The sequence below is a fragment of the Amphiura filiformis genome, chromosome 5 (assembly GCF_039555335.1).
Source record: "Amphiura filiformis chromosome 5, Afil_fr2py, whole genome shotgun sequence".
NCBI lineage: Eukaryota > Metazoa > Echinodermata > Ophiuroidea > Amphilepidida > Amphiuridae > Amphiura > Amphiura filiformis.
In genome coordinates this window covers 10,144,898-10,161,887 of record NC_092632.1, presented here as the reverse complement: position 1 = coordinate 10,161,887, position 16,990 = coordinate 10,144,898, and the positions used below count along the sequence as shown (strand labels likewise).

Here is a 16,990-nt window from a genome sequence, read left to right as displayed (position 1 = left end):
TACAGTGGTTGCTTCGAAATAATTTCAAATCAATATAGAGTGCAGTACTCGAAACCTGCAATTTGTAAGTTCATTTTTTTAAATCAGCTGTACCCAAAAAGGTATGAAGAAAAATATTTTAAAATAAAATAGAATGTTGGTTTCTTCCATAAACGTGATCAATATCATTGCATTTGTTGCACTCCTCCACATCCCCATCCACCATAGCGACGGTCCTATATCCTATGAATCCGGGTTGGAATTTTTCGATATTTGAAAACTTACGTTAGAAGGGAGGAGGAGGCTTTCATTTATAGGGCTTCATTGGGTTGTTCCCTAATGTCCAAGAGAAACTTATTGCATGTTTACGACGACACTCATTAAAATTAATTGTAAGGAAAAATGAATGAACGATTTAATACACAGGTTATTACTTCAATACATTTTACTTAGCCCATGTCAATAAAGACAATTCTTATTACCTGTATGCAAAGTAAAGATTATTCAACTCATTTACTTGTGTACAAAATCAAATATTGTTCATTTCAATCATGGAGAAATTAAATGAGACAAAAAAATGTGACAAGTTTCTTTTGGAGCTTGGCAGTAACTTGGCAGATTTAAATTGACTTTTTTAAATTAAGGTAACCTGCAAGTTGTAGGTATGTAGCCTACTGAATTGAATTGGAATCGAAATGCACTAAAAAATGTTGATTCCAATTCAATTCTTTCCCTTCTAAGTAGCCTAAATTTTAATTTGATTCGATTCCATTTTGATTCTCTGTTTCGCAAAATCATTTGTATAAAATTCTAATTTAGTTTTTCAACACTAAAAGTTATTTTGTTTCAATTTTAGTTCAATTCTTCATCAACTAAAATAATTTAAATTAAATTCCGATTCCAATGCATCGAAATAACATCTCTTCCACCATTTTTTTTCAGAGCCGGGGGATGTGTTAACCCCAGCGACCGTAAGAGAGAGGGGCTGGGCGAATGATGGCCGGACAAATCGGGGGTGGGGTGGACGAATGCTCGCGAAAGTCAAAATTGGCCATTTTAGCCCAAATCAGGGCAACATTTCCTGAGCAATCCGGAATACGGACAACTTATTTATTCATCTCAAAACTAAATTCATGTCGAATATAGCATAAAACACCACCAATAATTATTTAGTACGATCATCATCATGGTGGCGTTCTATTCAAAGACTGTTAAAGTCTGGTAAAAGTCTGGGTAGAGAACGCGGGTAAAAGTAAGACTCGTCAACGGACTATTAGGGCAGATATATACATATTTCAATTAGCTAATTTTGGTGTGCATGCAGCATCTGCAATTTTGAATCATAAGTATATCATAATGAACATATTTAACACCTTGTACAACATTAAGTTGTTGTTGTTCTTGAGTTAAGACAACCAAAAAAGGCAAAAATATTTAAATAACCGTAAAATAATTGCATTTTAAATCAATGTCACCCTTTTGGGAATGAAATCGTCCACCTGTCTCATAGCAACATGTGACGCTGATGAGAGTGGTAGCATTTATATCCCTGGTGGTAGATCATTGTTCTCATTATCAGTTTGTGATCGCTCTGTACCTATTCAATCATTGGATTGGGAGAAATGCACGATATCGTCGCGTAAAAGTGCAGAGCCAATGTCGGTGAATACGAAACTACCATAACATCCTGGAAGAATAAAAAGTTATGAACCAGACAGACCAAGAGCTAGTACTAAGTGCTAGTAGGTAATACTAGGTATCGATAAATCAATGATGATGCTATGTGCATCAGTATGGTAGTAAAACAGTTTCAAAGGTAAATAGAGTGGAGAAAGTTTATAGAATTCTTCATCTCGTTTGACACCAAAGCCAACTTCGTACGATGTTTTAGTTGTCATGCTGTAAGGAGCTAGCTGTAAGGTAAGCACTACTACATGTATTTAACTTTACGCTACCTGAACAGGTTGTTGAGCAGCTTTGAGCACAAATGCATAGCAGCAGAAGAAGTACATGTAGCTCAATGCACAAATACTAATAAGTAGTCATAGTATTCTGAAAATAATTCCCGTATCACAAAAATACAAGCATATACATACATGTCATCATGGTCATCAGCTGTAGATCGATCAAGCTGTAGACTAGTCAGGATAAAGAAAATAGTCCAACTTACAACCAATCGTCTCTGTCATGGCACAGTGCTACTTAGTCCTGCAAGCAAGACTTCAGTGTTTATCATAAACATAATGACATCCATCCAATATTGTCCTAATGATAAATGAAGATACTGTGTTACAGTTGCTGGAACTAAAAGTACAACTAAACAGATCATCCATCCTGATGAATCCTAGTCCTGCAAGCAAGACTTCAGCTTCTTATAAAAAGATTTCTCTTCTTCATCTTTCTTTTCTCCTTCCTTCCCCCTCGCTAAAAAGCAGCTAGGGCGTTAGGGTTAATGAGCTAATTTGATAGAAATTTATTTGTTTGCCAATAATTTGTTAAAAAGTAATTTACGTAATCCTATTTATCTTTTAGGGTGTATTTAGTGTAACAATTATACTAATTTACACATTTGGATAGTTAAGGGGGTACTACACCCCTGTGGTAAATTTGTGACTAATTTTGCATTTTTCTCAAAAAATAATAACACGCTGGTAACAAAAATTAAGTAGATTATTGGGGCATGGATCCCAATTACTACACTGAAATTTCAGTGACTCAAGACAAGCGGTTCAGTAGATATGATCGGAAATGAGGTACATCCTAGCGGTACCTAATTTCTTATCATAAATAACGAACCGCTTGTCTTAGGTCACTGAAATTCCAGTGTAGTAATTGGATACCTTGCCCCTATAATATACATGACTTTTGTTACCACTGTGTTATTAGTTTTTGAGAAAAATGCAAAAATAGACACAAATCTATCGAGGGGTGTAGTACCCCCTTAAATGGTTTACTAATTAGTTTTGCAATTATTCAAATTAGATTGACAGCTGATTGAAGCAATTATTATGTCTTCAAACACACCTGCTTAATTCTCCTAGAAATATTCCTGAAACTTGGATCAAGTTTATCATTGATTCATGCAAATAAATTGTATCATTCAAAAGGGCCCAAGTGCTAGAGTTAACCATGTTCTTGATTATTAGGGTGAATTGCAATTTGATGTGCCTATTGTGAGCTGTGCATTGTAAGATATCTTGTTTATTATATGCAAGAACTTTTTGAACATCTTTACTTCCTACCTGTATAATATGTACATGTACTGTAGCCTATTAGTAAAAGGAGCTGTTTGAAAACCATTAAAAGTATATACATCTGTTATTGTGCAAGTCATTTGCCAAATGTTATATTATTTTTGCACAACTCAAAACCTGCCCTATTTGTTGAATCATTTTTAACCTCTGAGGTTTTTTTATAAAACCTTTTTGGTATGATCTGTGTTTTATGTAACTATGGTCTTAAATGATAACCCCCTTGTTGTAATAACTTGATGAATAAAAGTACTACATGTATTATATTTCATCATTTAAAGTTGCATTAAAGTTGATTTTCTAACCATGCATCATGTTTTAACCATTGGGCCTCCAATATTGCACTTATGGGCATTGCAAACTATTCATTTTGATCAAAACAAAAGGCACTTAAAGATATTCTGAATACTAGAGGCAATTAATCTTCATTTAGAATGATATATATTCCAAGTAAAATAGCATTGTTTGAAGGAAACCTTTTGATTTTCACCATGCGTCATGTTTTTAGCGATCAATCTTATTTAGTATAATATGTATTCCAAGTAAAAAAGAATTTTCTGAAGGAAACCTTTTGATTTTCTAACCAGGCATCATATTTTTGAGATATTTGTCTGTTTTTGAGACCTGTTTTATTTTACCGAAAATTACCTAGTACGGTTTATTTTACTTACCAATTCAGAACACACTGGTTTCTGGAACTAGATGAATCTAATGAGTATAATATTATTTTGTAATGCCATCTTATTGGAATATATGAATAGGCCTATTATAGATGTCATTAATATAAATGTGCATTTATAAATCAACAGGGCAACTTTCCACAGAATTCACGCGCCTACTTGCTATCTACTGTAGACAGCTTAGATTGCTCCAAAATTACTGACAAAATCAGCAATTTTATTGTTCCCACATTTCTGAAAAATGCAGGTGTATATCAAGGGTAAGTTGTCAGAAGGGCCAAAGGTATTATCCCCTACATGTGTATGAATAGAGACACCAAAAGCTACTAAAATGCCCATTATAAACAAAAAAGGCTTTCAAAGTAAAAATATTTTGGCTTATACAATGCATGTCAACCTGACCAACCTCTGAGACCCCTACTCTCCTTACCCTTCTATTCCACAAAGATTTTATAATTGTGGTGGGTGTCTAAAAAGAAGAATTTATTTGATTACATTTTTAACTTACTCATATGCTAAATTCTTGCATTTTGTTTCCATTTATTGCATCGTATCTCAGATGATCTGACCTGCACTGCATGCAAGATCTAACTGATGATCCAAGCCAGAGCCAGAAATCAAGATCAATGACAGGATAAAAATACCAGCTCCATTTTTTTTTTTGCTAACCACTCTTATCATGCTTAATATGTGACACTGAAATCATCTATGGAAACTATGTCATAACTGGATTTGTCAAGACATTCAAGCAATTTCATACGATGGGTTGTGGTGGCTCCAGTGCTAGTCGCAGTAGTTCCCTGGCCAGTCTGACTGCACCTGCAGACCATCATGCCAGTAGTGACAATCTCAGGAAACAGGTGCTGAAGAAACAACATGAAGCAGATGCTGATTCATTGAACTCATCTGGACCTCCTCGTAGTCCTCGACCAGGAAGCAGAAGTACATGTAGGGACAGTGGTATTGATAGTGCTAAGACAGCTGATGGGAGGCGTCATCCACCACCTGATGTGGTCCATAATGATAATGAAAGGCTGATTCCAAATGGACATAAGATGGAAGAGAACCATAATGAGACGGAAGAACATGATGAACATGAAGGTGAGTGATTTGGATGTTAACTATTTTATCAATTGTTTAAGGGATCTAGAATGAGCGTTTATGGCGTTTCGACAGTATTTTTTGTGGGACATGAGTGCACCTCAGACGTATCGAATTGCATTCTGAATACGAAGCATATCTTTCTGATATCAAATAATTTTCATTTTTTGAAATTCACGATATAATACAAATTTTATGACAAATTATTAAAATTTGATATTTTTCAAATTTTTGACATATAACAGTCCTTGAAATAAATTTTATAAATCTAATGATATATTCTTAAAGTGTATGTAGCTGGGAGGAAAAGCCGATGATCAATTGAAAATTTTGACCTTTTATATTGAAGATATGGATTTTTTTTCCCAAAAGACCTCTTTTTTTTTGGTGTTTTGGGAAAAAAAATCCATATCTTCAATACGAAAGGTCAAAATTTTCAATTGATCGTCGGCTTTTCATTCCACCTACATACACTTTAAGTATAAATCATCAGATTTATAAAGTTTACTTCAAGTACTGTTAAATATGAAAAATATCAATTTTAATGATTTGCCATAAAATGTGTATTACATTGCAATTTCAAAAATCAAAATTATTTGATATCAGAAGGACATTCTTCGTATTCAGAATGCAATTGATATGTCTGATGTGCTCTAATGTCCCACAATAAATACTGTCCAAACGCTTCATACCCCTTCCCTTAATTTGAGTTTGACCCAAAATGTGTCGGGACAGGTGTCTTCAAAGATATTAATTCAACCTTGTACTTGTATAATACAAATGAGTAGATCTTCATAATATTATGATGAAGATGACAACAATGACAAACATGAAGTTGCTCTAAAATGAAACAATGATAGTGTTATCGAGCAATATCCATCTATTACTTACATGTACCTATTAACATTTTATTCACCATATTTAGGGCAAATAAACACTTATGATACATAATTTCCAGGACATTAGCAAGTTTGGTGTGATTTAGATACTCTGTGTGTGTCCTGCTTATTTTGATTAATTAATTTATTTTTTGTTTTGAAAAATTCATTAGGGAAACAATAAATTGCAGTGAAATATACTAATATAATATTAGTGACAGAAAACCCTGAATATAGTTTAAGCCCATTTAAAAAAAGTTGTTTATTAGCAGCGATTGTTGTGTTTAGAAAAGCAAAAAAAGTGATAGTGAAAATTTTTATGTTCATCCCTGCAGCGTTTTCTCATCCATAAAACATGTAATTCATCTGTTACAAACTATGCAGCACAAACCAGCAAAACAGTGGTATGTTTGATATATTCATTATAAAACCACTGAAAAAGTTGTATCATTTTAAATTTCACCATGCATTTTATTTGGTGACATTTATATAGCAATCAGCAGTAGTCAATCATTCATTGTAGCTTCAATTGACTTCAAATTGACTTAGTCTGATGGACACAATCATCAGTGCCAATTCTTAAGTAAATGGCCATGTTTGCTCCTGTGCTGTGCCATGGTTGCTTCACAAATGGTAGCCATAGAGACTGCTGTCAATTCCATAGACAATTTCTCCCTTTGGGTTCATTCTGACTATGTCTGATGTTATCAATCTGATAGAAGTCAAATTGGGTTAATATTTTACAAGACATAAATTTGTGGTGGAATATAAACCGTTAATGAGAAAATGTAGTTTGAAATTTCTGTGTGTAGATTGTACCAAACATTTTGAATATAAAATTGAAAAAATACAGTTATGCTTTAGATTTGAAAATATGATATTACTTGCTTTTGGTGCAACTTTCAAATTTTCAAATTTTATTTTTCCTATTTTAAATTCAAATTATATGTATCATCCTCATGATGTTTGTTATGAAATCAATGATTAAGTAACAAGACTTGTTTAAATATTGAAACTTCAAAATGGGTTTCTTAAGCAAGCGCTTTATTACAGTGTGTTAAAAGAAAAAAGGATTAAAGAAACGGCCTTTCTCATATATTATGGATTCAAAATTCACTTCTGCCACTCTACTCCATGTATAGTTCTTAAAGAAGTTTTTAAAGAACTAATTGTGTGCTGATTTGTAAATACAGGAAAACAATTTATATTTGCTTTTACTGTGTTTCATAAGGGATACCATGTGTACTTCAGGTGAGGTTTAGCTTATACTTGACTTCACCACATGCAGAGAGCCATAACCTATTTTGCTGTCTGGGTTTCGTTCTATATAATCCATAATTGAATTGGAATCGGTGATGTACATATCGATCAATGAGGCATATATAGCTACATTCACTCTGATTCACATTGTAATTGTATATTAATCATTTTGTTGTACAATGTATATCAATCTTTCTTTTTTTGTGAATTTCTTATACAGACCTCAGAGGAGGAGTAGCATTTGAAGTTGCTGTACATGAAAATAAAGATAGTATTATCAAGAAACATCCACCTAAAAGATTGCAGGTAAATTCAATATACTTTACATAACATACAATAGTGCATAACACTAACACACTCTGCTATCTCTACAGTACATACACTTATTAAAGGCCCATTCAGTGATTTGCTCATCCAGACGATCGTAAAATCATCAAAATTCAGATTTTGATACCTTTGTCATTGTCATAGATGTGCTAACATAGCCGGCGAGTGGCCGGGGCGAGTGGTTCAGACAAAATATGTCATTTTACACGAATCTGTAATCAGATACTGACAGTATCTAAATTAGCTACATGTATTTGAATGGGGCTTCAACATCGTCAGTATTGCTGTTTTCTTCGTTTTTTGGCAAATTTGTCATTTCAAAAATACCAAATGACTTATCCTTAAGCAATTTGTAACCAATTTTAATATTGTAACACTTGCGCTGGGATCACTGAATGGGTCTTTAATCTAACATGTTTATGTGGATGATTTTAACAAAACTAAACATAGAATCTTTACTGTGGTTTACAAAATAAAGTGGTTGGATGGTATTCTTTTAAAATACCGATAAATAATTTGGAAACTGTAATGCCCGGGTGTAATGCATTTGTTGTCATTTCAAATTACACAGAAATAATATTTGCTCTTATACATACATTGTGTTTCTTGCAATAATTTAGCTTTAAAATAAAGGATGAAGCTTTCCAGCCTACATAATTTACTTGCATCGCTCATGACAAATAAATCAAAAGACAAGCCAGACACAACTTGTGTTTAGATTAAATTTGCTCACTTGTGATAAATGAGGATGCCACTCATTGTTATCTGTAACCTGAGTAATCAATGGCTGTTTATCACAGTTTAATTGACAATTCATTAAGATTCTTAGGCATGCACACACTTCTGGTAATCAGTCATTCATAATGTATAATGGCAATTAGCAGCAAGCCCGGAGGAAAGATCTTAATGGAAATGAGGGTACAGGGATGTGTGGTAGATTCGGGTGCATTACTGCATGTGCAGCCATTTAGTTTTAGACTTTTAATTAATTTCATGAACATTTGGTTTGTGAAAAGTTTGTTTTTTCAAAACTTTATTGAAAAAGGAAAATTTGTCAAAATTTTTAATCAAAATTTGGTATGATTTTAGGTCTGGTTTTTGTCAAATTTGGTTTAAAGTTAGGTATTTTTGTGAAGTCCCACCCAAACCAAACAAAGTTAAAACCCCGCAGCAAGGCAGTTATTACCAGTGGCAGTGCCAGGATGGATGGGGGGATGAAATGGGGTTGGAAACAATACTAACATTTGGCAATATTGTTTTATTTGGCCCAAAATAGTGGATTTCTGTGATATTTTTGCCCGGGGGCAGGGAATGAAGGGGAAGTAAATACCCCAGCACTGCCTGTCTGCCACTGTATATTACATGCATTAATCAAATTCAATGTTTTATTAATAGGCCTACTAGAAGACACAGCCATCATTTATGCATACATTACATGTAACCAAAGTTAGCAATGATGATATGGAAATAAAATGGACATTTTTTTCCGGGGGAGGGGGGATTGAGGGCGCAAAGTGAATTCAAAATCACCAAATTTGTGCAAAATCGCAGCAAATTATGGAAATTTTCGTAATTTTGGGTTTCTACTGGGGGAAATGGGGGGAGAGTTCTGGTGGGGGCATTTGTCCCTCATGCCCCCGTGGCGCCGCCACTGATGTCAGGGACTTGGGCCCCCGGGACTTGGGCATTTCAACATTTGAGTAAGTTAGGTGATGATAATTAATTTTCCATAAATTGTGACTCTAATCGAAGTGGATCAAATTGACCACCAGATGCAGCAAGAAAGAAAATGGATGAATGTCTTCACTTTTAAATTGTTTTAATCATTTCACACAAAGAGTATTGCTCAGTATTGTAGATCTTCTTCCCTTTCAATCTTCAAAAAACTGCTTTCCCCCATTTGATATGAATGTGTGAAGAATTTGTAGGTGTAGTTTGATCCCTCGCTTGAGTAAAGAAAATTCAAGAGCATTCAGACTTGAACAATTTTGGGTAAATTGGTGTGATTCGAAAACATTCAATATAACAAAGCATGCATTTCAGTCCATGCCATGGCTGGGTTGGTGAAATTATTTCACTCTGTGGCAGAGATTTCTTTTTGACATGGGGGGGAGGAGCTGGCAATTGCCAATTGCAGCTAAAATGGTAAATATGGTGCAGAAGTTGAACAAATTTACATGAAGAGCACAAAAGTTGACATTTTTAAGGCTAAAATGGCCAATATAAGGTTAAATTTGGTCAGAAACCTACATACTGGTCTCAACAGGGGGGAGTGTGACTGGATGGTCCACCCCTTATCAAAATATTGGGATTCACCTCCCCCAGTTTCTTTTTTGACATGGGGAGGGGCAATTGCCAATTGCAGTTAAAATGGTAAATATGGTGCAAATGGTGCAAAAGTTGAACAAATTTACATGAAGAGCACAAAAGTTTACATTTTTTAGGCTATAATGGCCAAACATAAGGTTAAATTTGGTCAGAAACCTACATATTGGTCTCAACAGGGGAGTGTGACTGGATGGTCCACCCCTTATCAAAATATTGGGATTCACCCCCGATCTCGCCTAGAATTACACTCAAGCTGAGTTTTGTTTGTATATTAACAGATGTTTGATCCAGCTGCCAAACCACCATCATTAACTGCTGAAATGTTAGCTGAGAAACAAAGACTAACAGAAGAAAGAAGACAACAGGTAATATTCAACTTTTGTAATCAATACAACGTACATCAATTAGTACATTACATGAGTTCTCATTGAAGGTTTGTTCTCATTGAAGGTTTATCAGGATTTTAGCATCCTCTTTCTATAGTATCATGTACCACAAAATTAATATCCATGTAAGAAGCTTATTTCCAAAATTTTCATTTGATTCGGACATTGAATTTACAAGTTACTATGCATAATTGTTCACATTGCGGTGCCTCATAGGCCACTGTGATGTAATTTTGGGCTGTTGACAGCCAGGAAATACATGTACAAATTGGATGATATCTTTGTCAAATGACTGAATCTGCAAGGAAGCTTATTTCACACAAACATTATGTAGTCCTAGGTTTCTGATTGAATAAAAATCACAACTTGTTTGGATTAAGTTGGGTGGATGAGGGTGTAGATCACAAAGTGCCCATAGGTTAGCAACTATCTAAAACTGTTGCGATTTGGTAGTTCACATACATCATCTTGCGAATGGTAGTGAGCTTTGGCAAAAATTGCATTGATCATTTTATATCGTATGATTTGTAGAATGAACTTTTGCAAAACATCAAAGTGTTATTTGTCAATAATATATTGATTTAGATATTGAAAATCGATATTTTGGCTGCTTCGACCAGGTTTGTTACATCATCCCACACAAAAAGATGTATAGCTGAAATAATTCATATTTGATCTAATTTCTTTCTTGTTTTTATATTTTTTGCTGTCTGTGATAGCAGGCAGCTGTTTTCAACCAAGCAGGAATATGATATCTGCCACACCCATTTACTGCAATGATTAGTAGAAAACACATTGTAAAATTAATTTCTATTTTCACATAAACTCTTGTTCTTCTTGCAGAGATGCCACTTGTTGTCAAAATTTCCTGAAAAATATTCCTTTATATAGGATGGTAGAGTGAAAAGTTACTTTCTTTATAATTTCCTGAAATCAGGAAATTTACTGAAAAGTGGCATCTCTATTTTTGTCTTGACTTTCCAATGGTTATGTGAAACATCCTGGGCCCTTATTAGCTGAAGAGTTATGCTGTAACCCTCCCACCATATTTGGTTAGGTTATTTGAAGCACCAAACAATAAAACAATGTAATGTTTGCATACGGCAGGAATTAATGAACAGAGGAAAAAGTAGCAAGAAAACTTCCAGAAGAAGAAAAGAACTATTGGCAGCCAAAGAATTTGTAAACCAAGAACAACAACAGCACCATCAACAAAAGGTAAGACTATTATATGGTTTAAAAATAAATATTAGTTATTTAAAAATCCCTTTCATTGACTACAAGTATTTTCATTACCAGGCCCGTAACCAGGGGGGCTGTGGTGGACGCCTCCCCCAATTCCCAAATGCCCAAAAAGTCACATTTGCGAGTGTAACAAGCAACAAAATAGGCTTTTTATGCCTTTTTGGTCAAATAAAAATTCCCTTTAAAAGGGAAAGCCAGCCTCAATGTAGAAGAGGTCTTGTAATTAGTTTTGGTCAATGTGAAAGGCATTTTTAGGATCACGCTTACATCTACATGACAGTCCACCAAACCATCAACGATGAGAACATGCACACTGAAACAGCAGAAAACATTAATTGGTCAAAAAAGGTCCAAATTTTAGAAACAAATTCCACTTTTTTTAAATCCACTCCCAGTCCAAAAAGGTCCAAATTTTGAAAAAAAGTCCACTTTTTCAAAATCAGCCCCCCAAATAAATCCTGGTTACGGGCCTGTTCATTACCTGCATGAGAAGGGTAGTATTTTTCATATGCTCACAGGAAAATTCACTGGCATTTAAATCCCTCCAATTTGCAGAGTGTGGATTTCTTGTCCAACCTTTTAATCTGGTTATTCAATCAACTCAGACTTTTCATTGAATCTATCTGGGATTAGGGCCTGTGCCAAGATGAACGATTTTTCATTAACTTATTTATTTTTATGTGTCAGAATTGTGGTTCTAAATATTTCTTGCAAAGTAGGTTAAATGTTAAAATATATCTTCACATGAATTTCTTTGTTGGAATTCTAAAATAACAGAATGAAATGAACTAAAATTGCAAATTTTTTTAACAGAAGGTATTTTATATATCTAAAAAAAGAACAACATGATTATCTAGAAACAAACATATTATTTAATAGCAAAATATGACTGCACTGAATACAATATTTATGATGTGATCTACTACCCCCACAAACAATTAGAATTCAATCATGCTAGACATGAAAATCTAAGGAACCTATAGAATGTATATCTTCCTCGAGTCAATTTTGATATTGTTTTTTATTGTATCTCTATATGTAATGATGAGAAGTATATAAAGATATGCATTTTCAGAAAGGAAATGATTCAAAGAATCCAACTCGCGTAACAGATTCATGCAAAGAGTAATAGTTTTTGAGAAAATCTCAAAATTTGATTTTACTTTACTGACTCGAAGAAGATATACGGTTAGTATTTTGCTACCAACACTTGCCTGCCTGGGGAGGTAGTAACAGACCCAAGTGATACATGACATGCTGTGATTTGAACCAAAATGTAGAGCATTGTAACACATAGGCCTAGTTTACCCAATATCCTACTTCAGCATGCTCACAACTTTGTCTGACTTTGTCTCCCACTTTTTCTATAAAACATTCATGTTACCATGGCAACAAACCATGTCAGCGCTTTGCCTATAGTCAATTGAGATACCCAAGAGTAGGGATGAACATATAAGAAGTACCAATATGTATTTGTAAATTCATCTGAATTGATAGTCATATTTCTATGCCCACACAATATTAATAGTTTTCAAAAGGTCATCATGCAAATTCCATTTTGATTTCATTGTTTTTTTCTTATCAATTTTTTCTTAGCCAAGCTCTCTTACATTGTTCATTACCAGATGATCCCTGGGTATGGTGTATGTTTGACAGAAAATCTTAGACATGGGTTCATTTGTTTCAAATAAAGTTTTTGCTCAGCGATCAGTACTGATTGATCGGCTTTACACTCTGAAAATGCTGAGTAAACACAGAGCATGCATGAGAATCACTTTTCTGCAAAAGCAATCGAGTATAAATTAAGCTTAAGGTTTTACCGTCGTCAGCCGATTCGACTTGACTATTGCGCCTGTTTTCAAGGCGTGCGTACGCCGCGTCGTGTTTTGCGTTGCGTTGCAGACATCGCAGAGAACGATGCGTGTTAAAGCGTGTCAATGCTATTTTTAAAGCACCGCGATAACTAGGGCCAAAAATAAAAAAACAATGTTTGCTGAGCGCAAAAAAAGTGGTCGCTTCTAATATATTAAATACAACATGTAGGCCTACAAACCAAATCTTGCCAGCGTGCTTCCAGTAATAACGGACCTGGACCCCCTCCCCAAAGTAGGCCTATACGACAGTAGGGTCCAATAGATGGTATGAAGTTATAGGCCTACCAAACAAACACAGAATCAGGGTTTTTTTTAACATTAGGCCTAAACGAGTGTTGGGTAAATTGGTTAATTCGTTTTAATAATATTTTGGCCTAAATGTTGGGTAAGCACTACGGTATATTACGTATTAAAAGGTTATACGTTTGTAGAACGTTTCATAATGAAACACGCTACAACAAAATTAAAAACATGTGAAAATGTTATTGTACACATATATTATTTTGGCACCATTGTTCCAACTAAGAATATGTTTTGCAGCAAGTGTTCAATGTTTTTGATTGCTATTTTCATAATGCATGCGATATAGACAACACCATCAAAACTATTCAGTTTAAAAAAATGTGTCATAGGCCTACATTTACAAAAATGATATCATAATTGGCCAAACGTTTTTCTACAGCTATAGGCAACCCAGCGTTTAACTTTGGTTTAAATTGAACTGCAACAATTGATGATATGAATCCACCTCGAGATAATTCCGAAGGCCTATAGTTTTGTGACCAAAAAGTTTTCCTCTCGGTAAAGGCACTAAGCATGCTAAGTAGGCCAATGCCTATAATAATTGTAGGCCTATTATAGTCAAACACTTCCACGCCCATGGTGTCAAACGCTTCGCTTTAACATGTTTAATAAATCCTCTTTTTGGTCATTCGAGTCAGGTGAACATAAAGCTGAAAATAACTCACTTTGTGTAACTTGATAACTCTTTGGCCCAATATCTTTGCAGAATGGGAGTCTTTCTTACACCCGCTTGTGACTAAAATACACCAAATTAGAATTAGGCTAAGAATTTTTTTGATATTCTTAGCCTTAATAGTCGACATCATTATAATTGTTCCTAATTATGGACACTTTTTAGCCTAAGTAGGCCTATCTTAGGTAACTTTTTTTTTACAGTGAAAAATTTCCTGCGTAAACAGACAATTCCTTTTTGTGGCCATATCGTAAATAGACGCTGATCCGGCATCAGATCGCTTCATACCAGCGCGTTGGCACGCACCAAAATATCCATGTACGCAATTAACTACGCATGGTGTCGCAGAAAAAATGCATTTTTGACCTATTTTGGTCAATTTACTGCTAAAACTAGGTCCGGTACCCCAATTTTTTTTTTGCGATTTTACAGAGCTTTTTCTTTTTCATAACATATATAAAATTAAAAAATTTTGTCTCGACAATTTTTTTATACAACGCATAAAGGTGATATATTTTGGGCAAATTGCTGATTTTGCCATTGAAGCGTACAGAGATTTTTGGAAATGTACACCTCTTTTAAAACGGCTGTAGCTCAAAAGTGAGGTCCGGCACCCCCTGTTTTTTTTCCTGATTTATTATCTACACATATTAATGTACAAAATATGTCAATTTAAAAAAATTTCGTCGATAGGTTTAGTAACGACGGTAAAACCTTAAGAAATTGCCCTAAAATAGCTAAATTCAGCCATTTTAAAGTAAAATTACCAGTGGTAGTATCAAGAATTTTTTCAGGTAGCATGGGGGGGGGGGGCAAAGTGAATTTCAGGAGAGAAAATAATGAATTTCTAAAATTACTGCAAAAGGTTTTCGTAATTTTGTGGATTTTAAAGTGTGTGTGTGTGGGGGGGGGGGGGGGGCAAGAAAAATATTGGGAGGTAAATGCCCCCTTGCCTCCCTGTAGTGCCGCCACTGAAAATTAATTACCCCTAAAATGAGCTAGGGTTTCAAAGCTCAAGTGGCACAGGCATACCCCCGTCATGCCATATAATCAAGTTGTTGTTGCCTCCTACCAGTTTGGTTTTGTCAATTTAATTCTTACAATATATCATTACAAGTATACAAGTTTTACACACAAAAATGCATAAAATATAATGTAATTTATGTTGCAGCTTGATGACAAAATATCATCAGCAGATAGAAACAGAGAGAAGCGTCAAGCTGAAATCAAAGCTAAGCAGAAGCAACGGGAATTGAGGGCTCAGAGAGCTAGAGAGAAAATTAAACGTCTAGATGATGTAGAGGGAGAGGAAATGAACTTTGATATGGAGAATGATGATACATTCAATGCAGAAGATGGTATGTGTGTGTGCACAGGATGCTTATATGTTTTGGGTACAAGTGTTAGTTATCAATCTTAAAAGATCTGAGTTGAATCTTAGACATTGGATTTTTTTGCTTTATACTGTCATGTTTTGTACTTTCTCTTTGCTAATGCATGCACTTCTACCCTTTTAATTATATAAGTTAATAACTATGTACATGTATTACTTGTTGAAAGAAAAATTTGACAAAATATGAATGCACATCCACTGAGATGAAGGGAGAGTACATTAGACACATCAACATCAAAAACGTATCTTACTTATGCAGTTTAAAATATAACCTATTGTCTACACACAAAAATATCCTGTGATTTTTACTATTCATGTCAAAATAATATGAGCAAATACGAATGCATCCACCTGCAAGGAAATTGAATCAATGATACGCAATACGAATCGTTGAAAGCACTGCGCATAGTACAGTGTTATTAGACATTAATACACTCCGCATATTTTTCTAACAGCTTTTCTGATTGGCTGCTATATATATAGGAGTGTATGAATCTTTATTGTCACATAGGAATTATCATTCAAACTTTTAATTTAAAGAAAACAAACAGTTCACTCTATGTGCTTTCTTGCCTTTTTTGTACTGGATGCATAAAAATGATCTCTTCAATTTTCTATTTCACATTTTCAACAGATCTTGATTCCTGGCTAGATGGTGAGAATGGATCCCGTACAGTATATGGATCTGCAGCTACTACAAAATCAGAACGAATATATGATGGCCGAAGTAGTCCTTCCAAGCGATTTCAACCACTAACAAGTGCTGAGGCACGAAGGAAAGAAGCTGGCCTCAGTAGCGCTGTGAGCGATGAAATTACAAATAACAATCGGTGGGCAGAAGATAAAGATGAATTTTTTGACTCGTAGCAAAAAAATTGGAATAGCAGTGGCTGTGACTATTTTACAAGCGCATTTTTGAATATGGAATAGTCTGGGTTACAGCTCTCCCAAGACAGATAGACCTTTCCAGGAGATGATCGGAAATCTTCAAAAACACCACAACCAATCACACACTATCAGGAGCGCATTGGTTCACATACCAGCATTAATCATGTACCACATTGCTCTTACTGTCTTGAGGCAGTGTATAGTCAAATATGCATTCAAACGGAATTGTATGGTTGAATATATGATCAAAATTTTTCATCAAGGTCCTCCTGAAAAGGTCTCTATACCTGTTGATGACGCATCCTCTCCTTTTTGGGTGTGTAATATGTGTCGATGGATTTTACAATGAGTATGTTAAACTTGACCAAAATGGTCCACCTTTGGTGACACTGAAGTCCATCCTCCATAACACATCTGAAGGGGA

General features: G+C 34.8%; 1 protein-coding gene across 1 annotated transcript; it reads left to right on the top strand.

The window, feature by feature from the left end:
* The first annotated feature begins 1,742 nt into the window (after nt 1-1,742).
* On the top strand, nt 1,743-16,666 carry LOC140152596 (uncharacterized). The gene is made up of 7 exons (XM_072175002.1): nt 1,743-1,899; nt 4,470-5,011; nt 7,370-7,455; nt 10,083-10,169; nt 11,298-11,408; nt 15,457-15,643; nt 16,313-16,666. Exons 2-7 carry the CDS (start codon nt 4,672-4,674, stop codon nt 16,543-16,545), a joined length of 1,044 nt encoding a protein of 347 aa, XP_072031103.1. The 5' UTR covers nt 1,743-1,899; nt 4,470-4,671; the 3' UTR covers nt 16,546-16,666.
* Nucleotides 16,667-16,990: the final 324 nt, after the last annotated feature.

Bases quoted from the DNA above. Each gene is read 5' to 3' on its own strand.
- LOC140152596 (XM_072175002.1), top strand. From the start codon at position 4,672: ATGGGTTGTGGTGGCTCCAGTGCTAGTCGCAGTAGTTCCCTGGCCAGT. The intron at 10,170-11,297 runs GTAATATTCAAC...TGCATACGGCAG, and splicing joins CAGAAGAAAGAAGACAACAG to GAATTAATGAACAGAGGAAA. The intron at 11,409-15,456 runs GTAAGACTATTA...TTTATGTTGCAG, and splicing joins AACAGCACCATCAACAAAAG to CTTGATGACAAAATATCATC.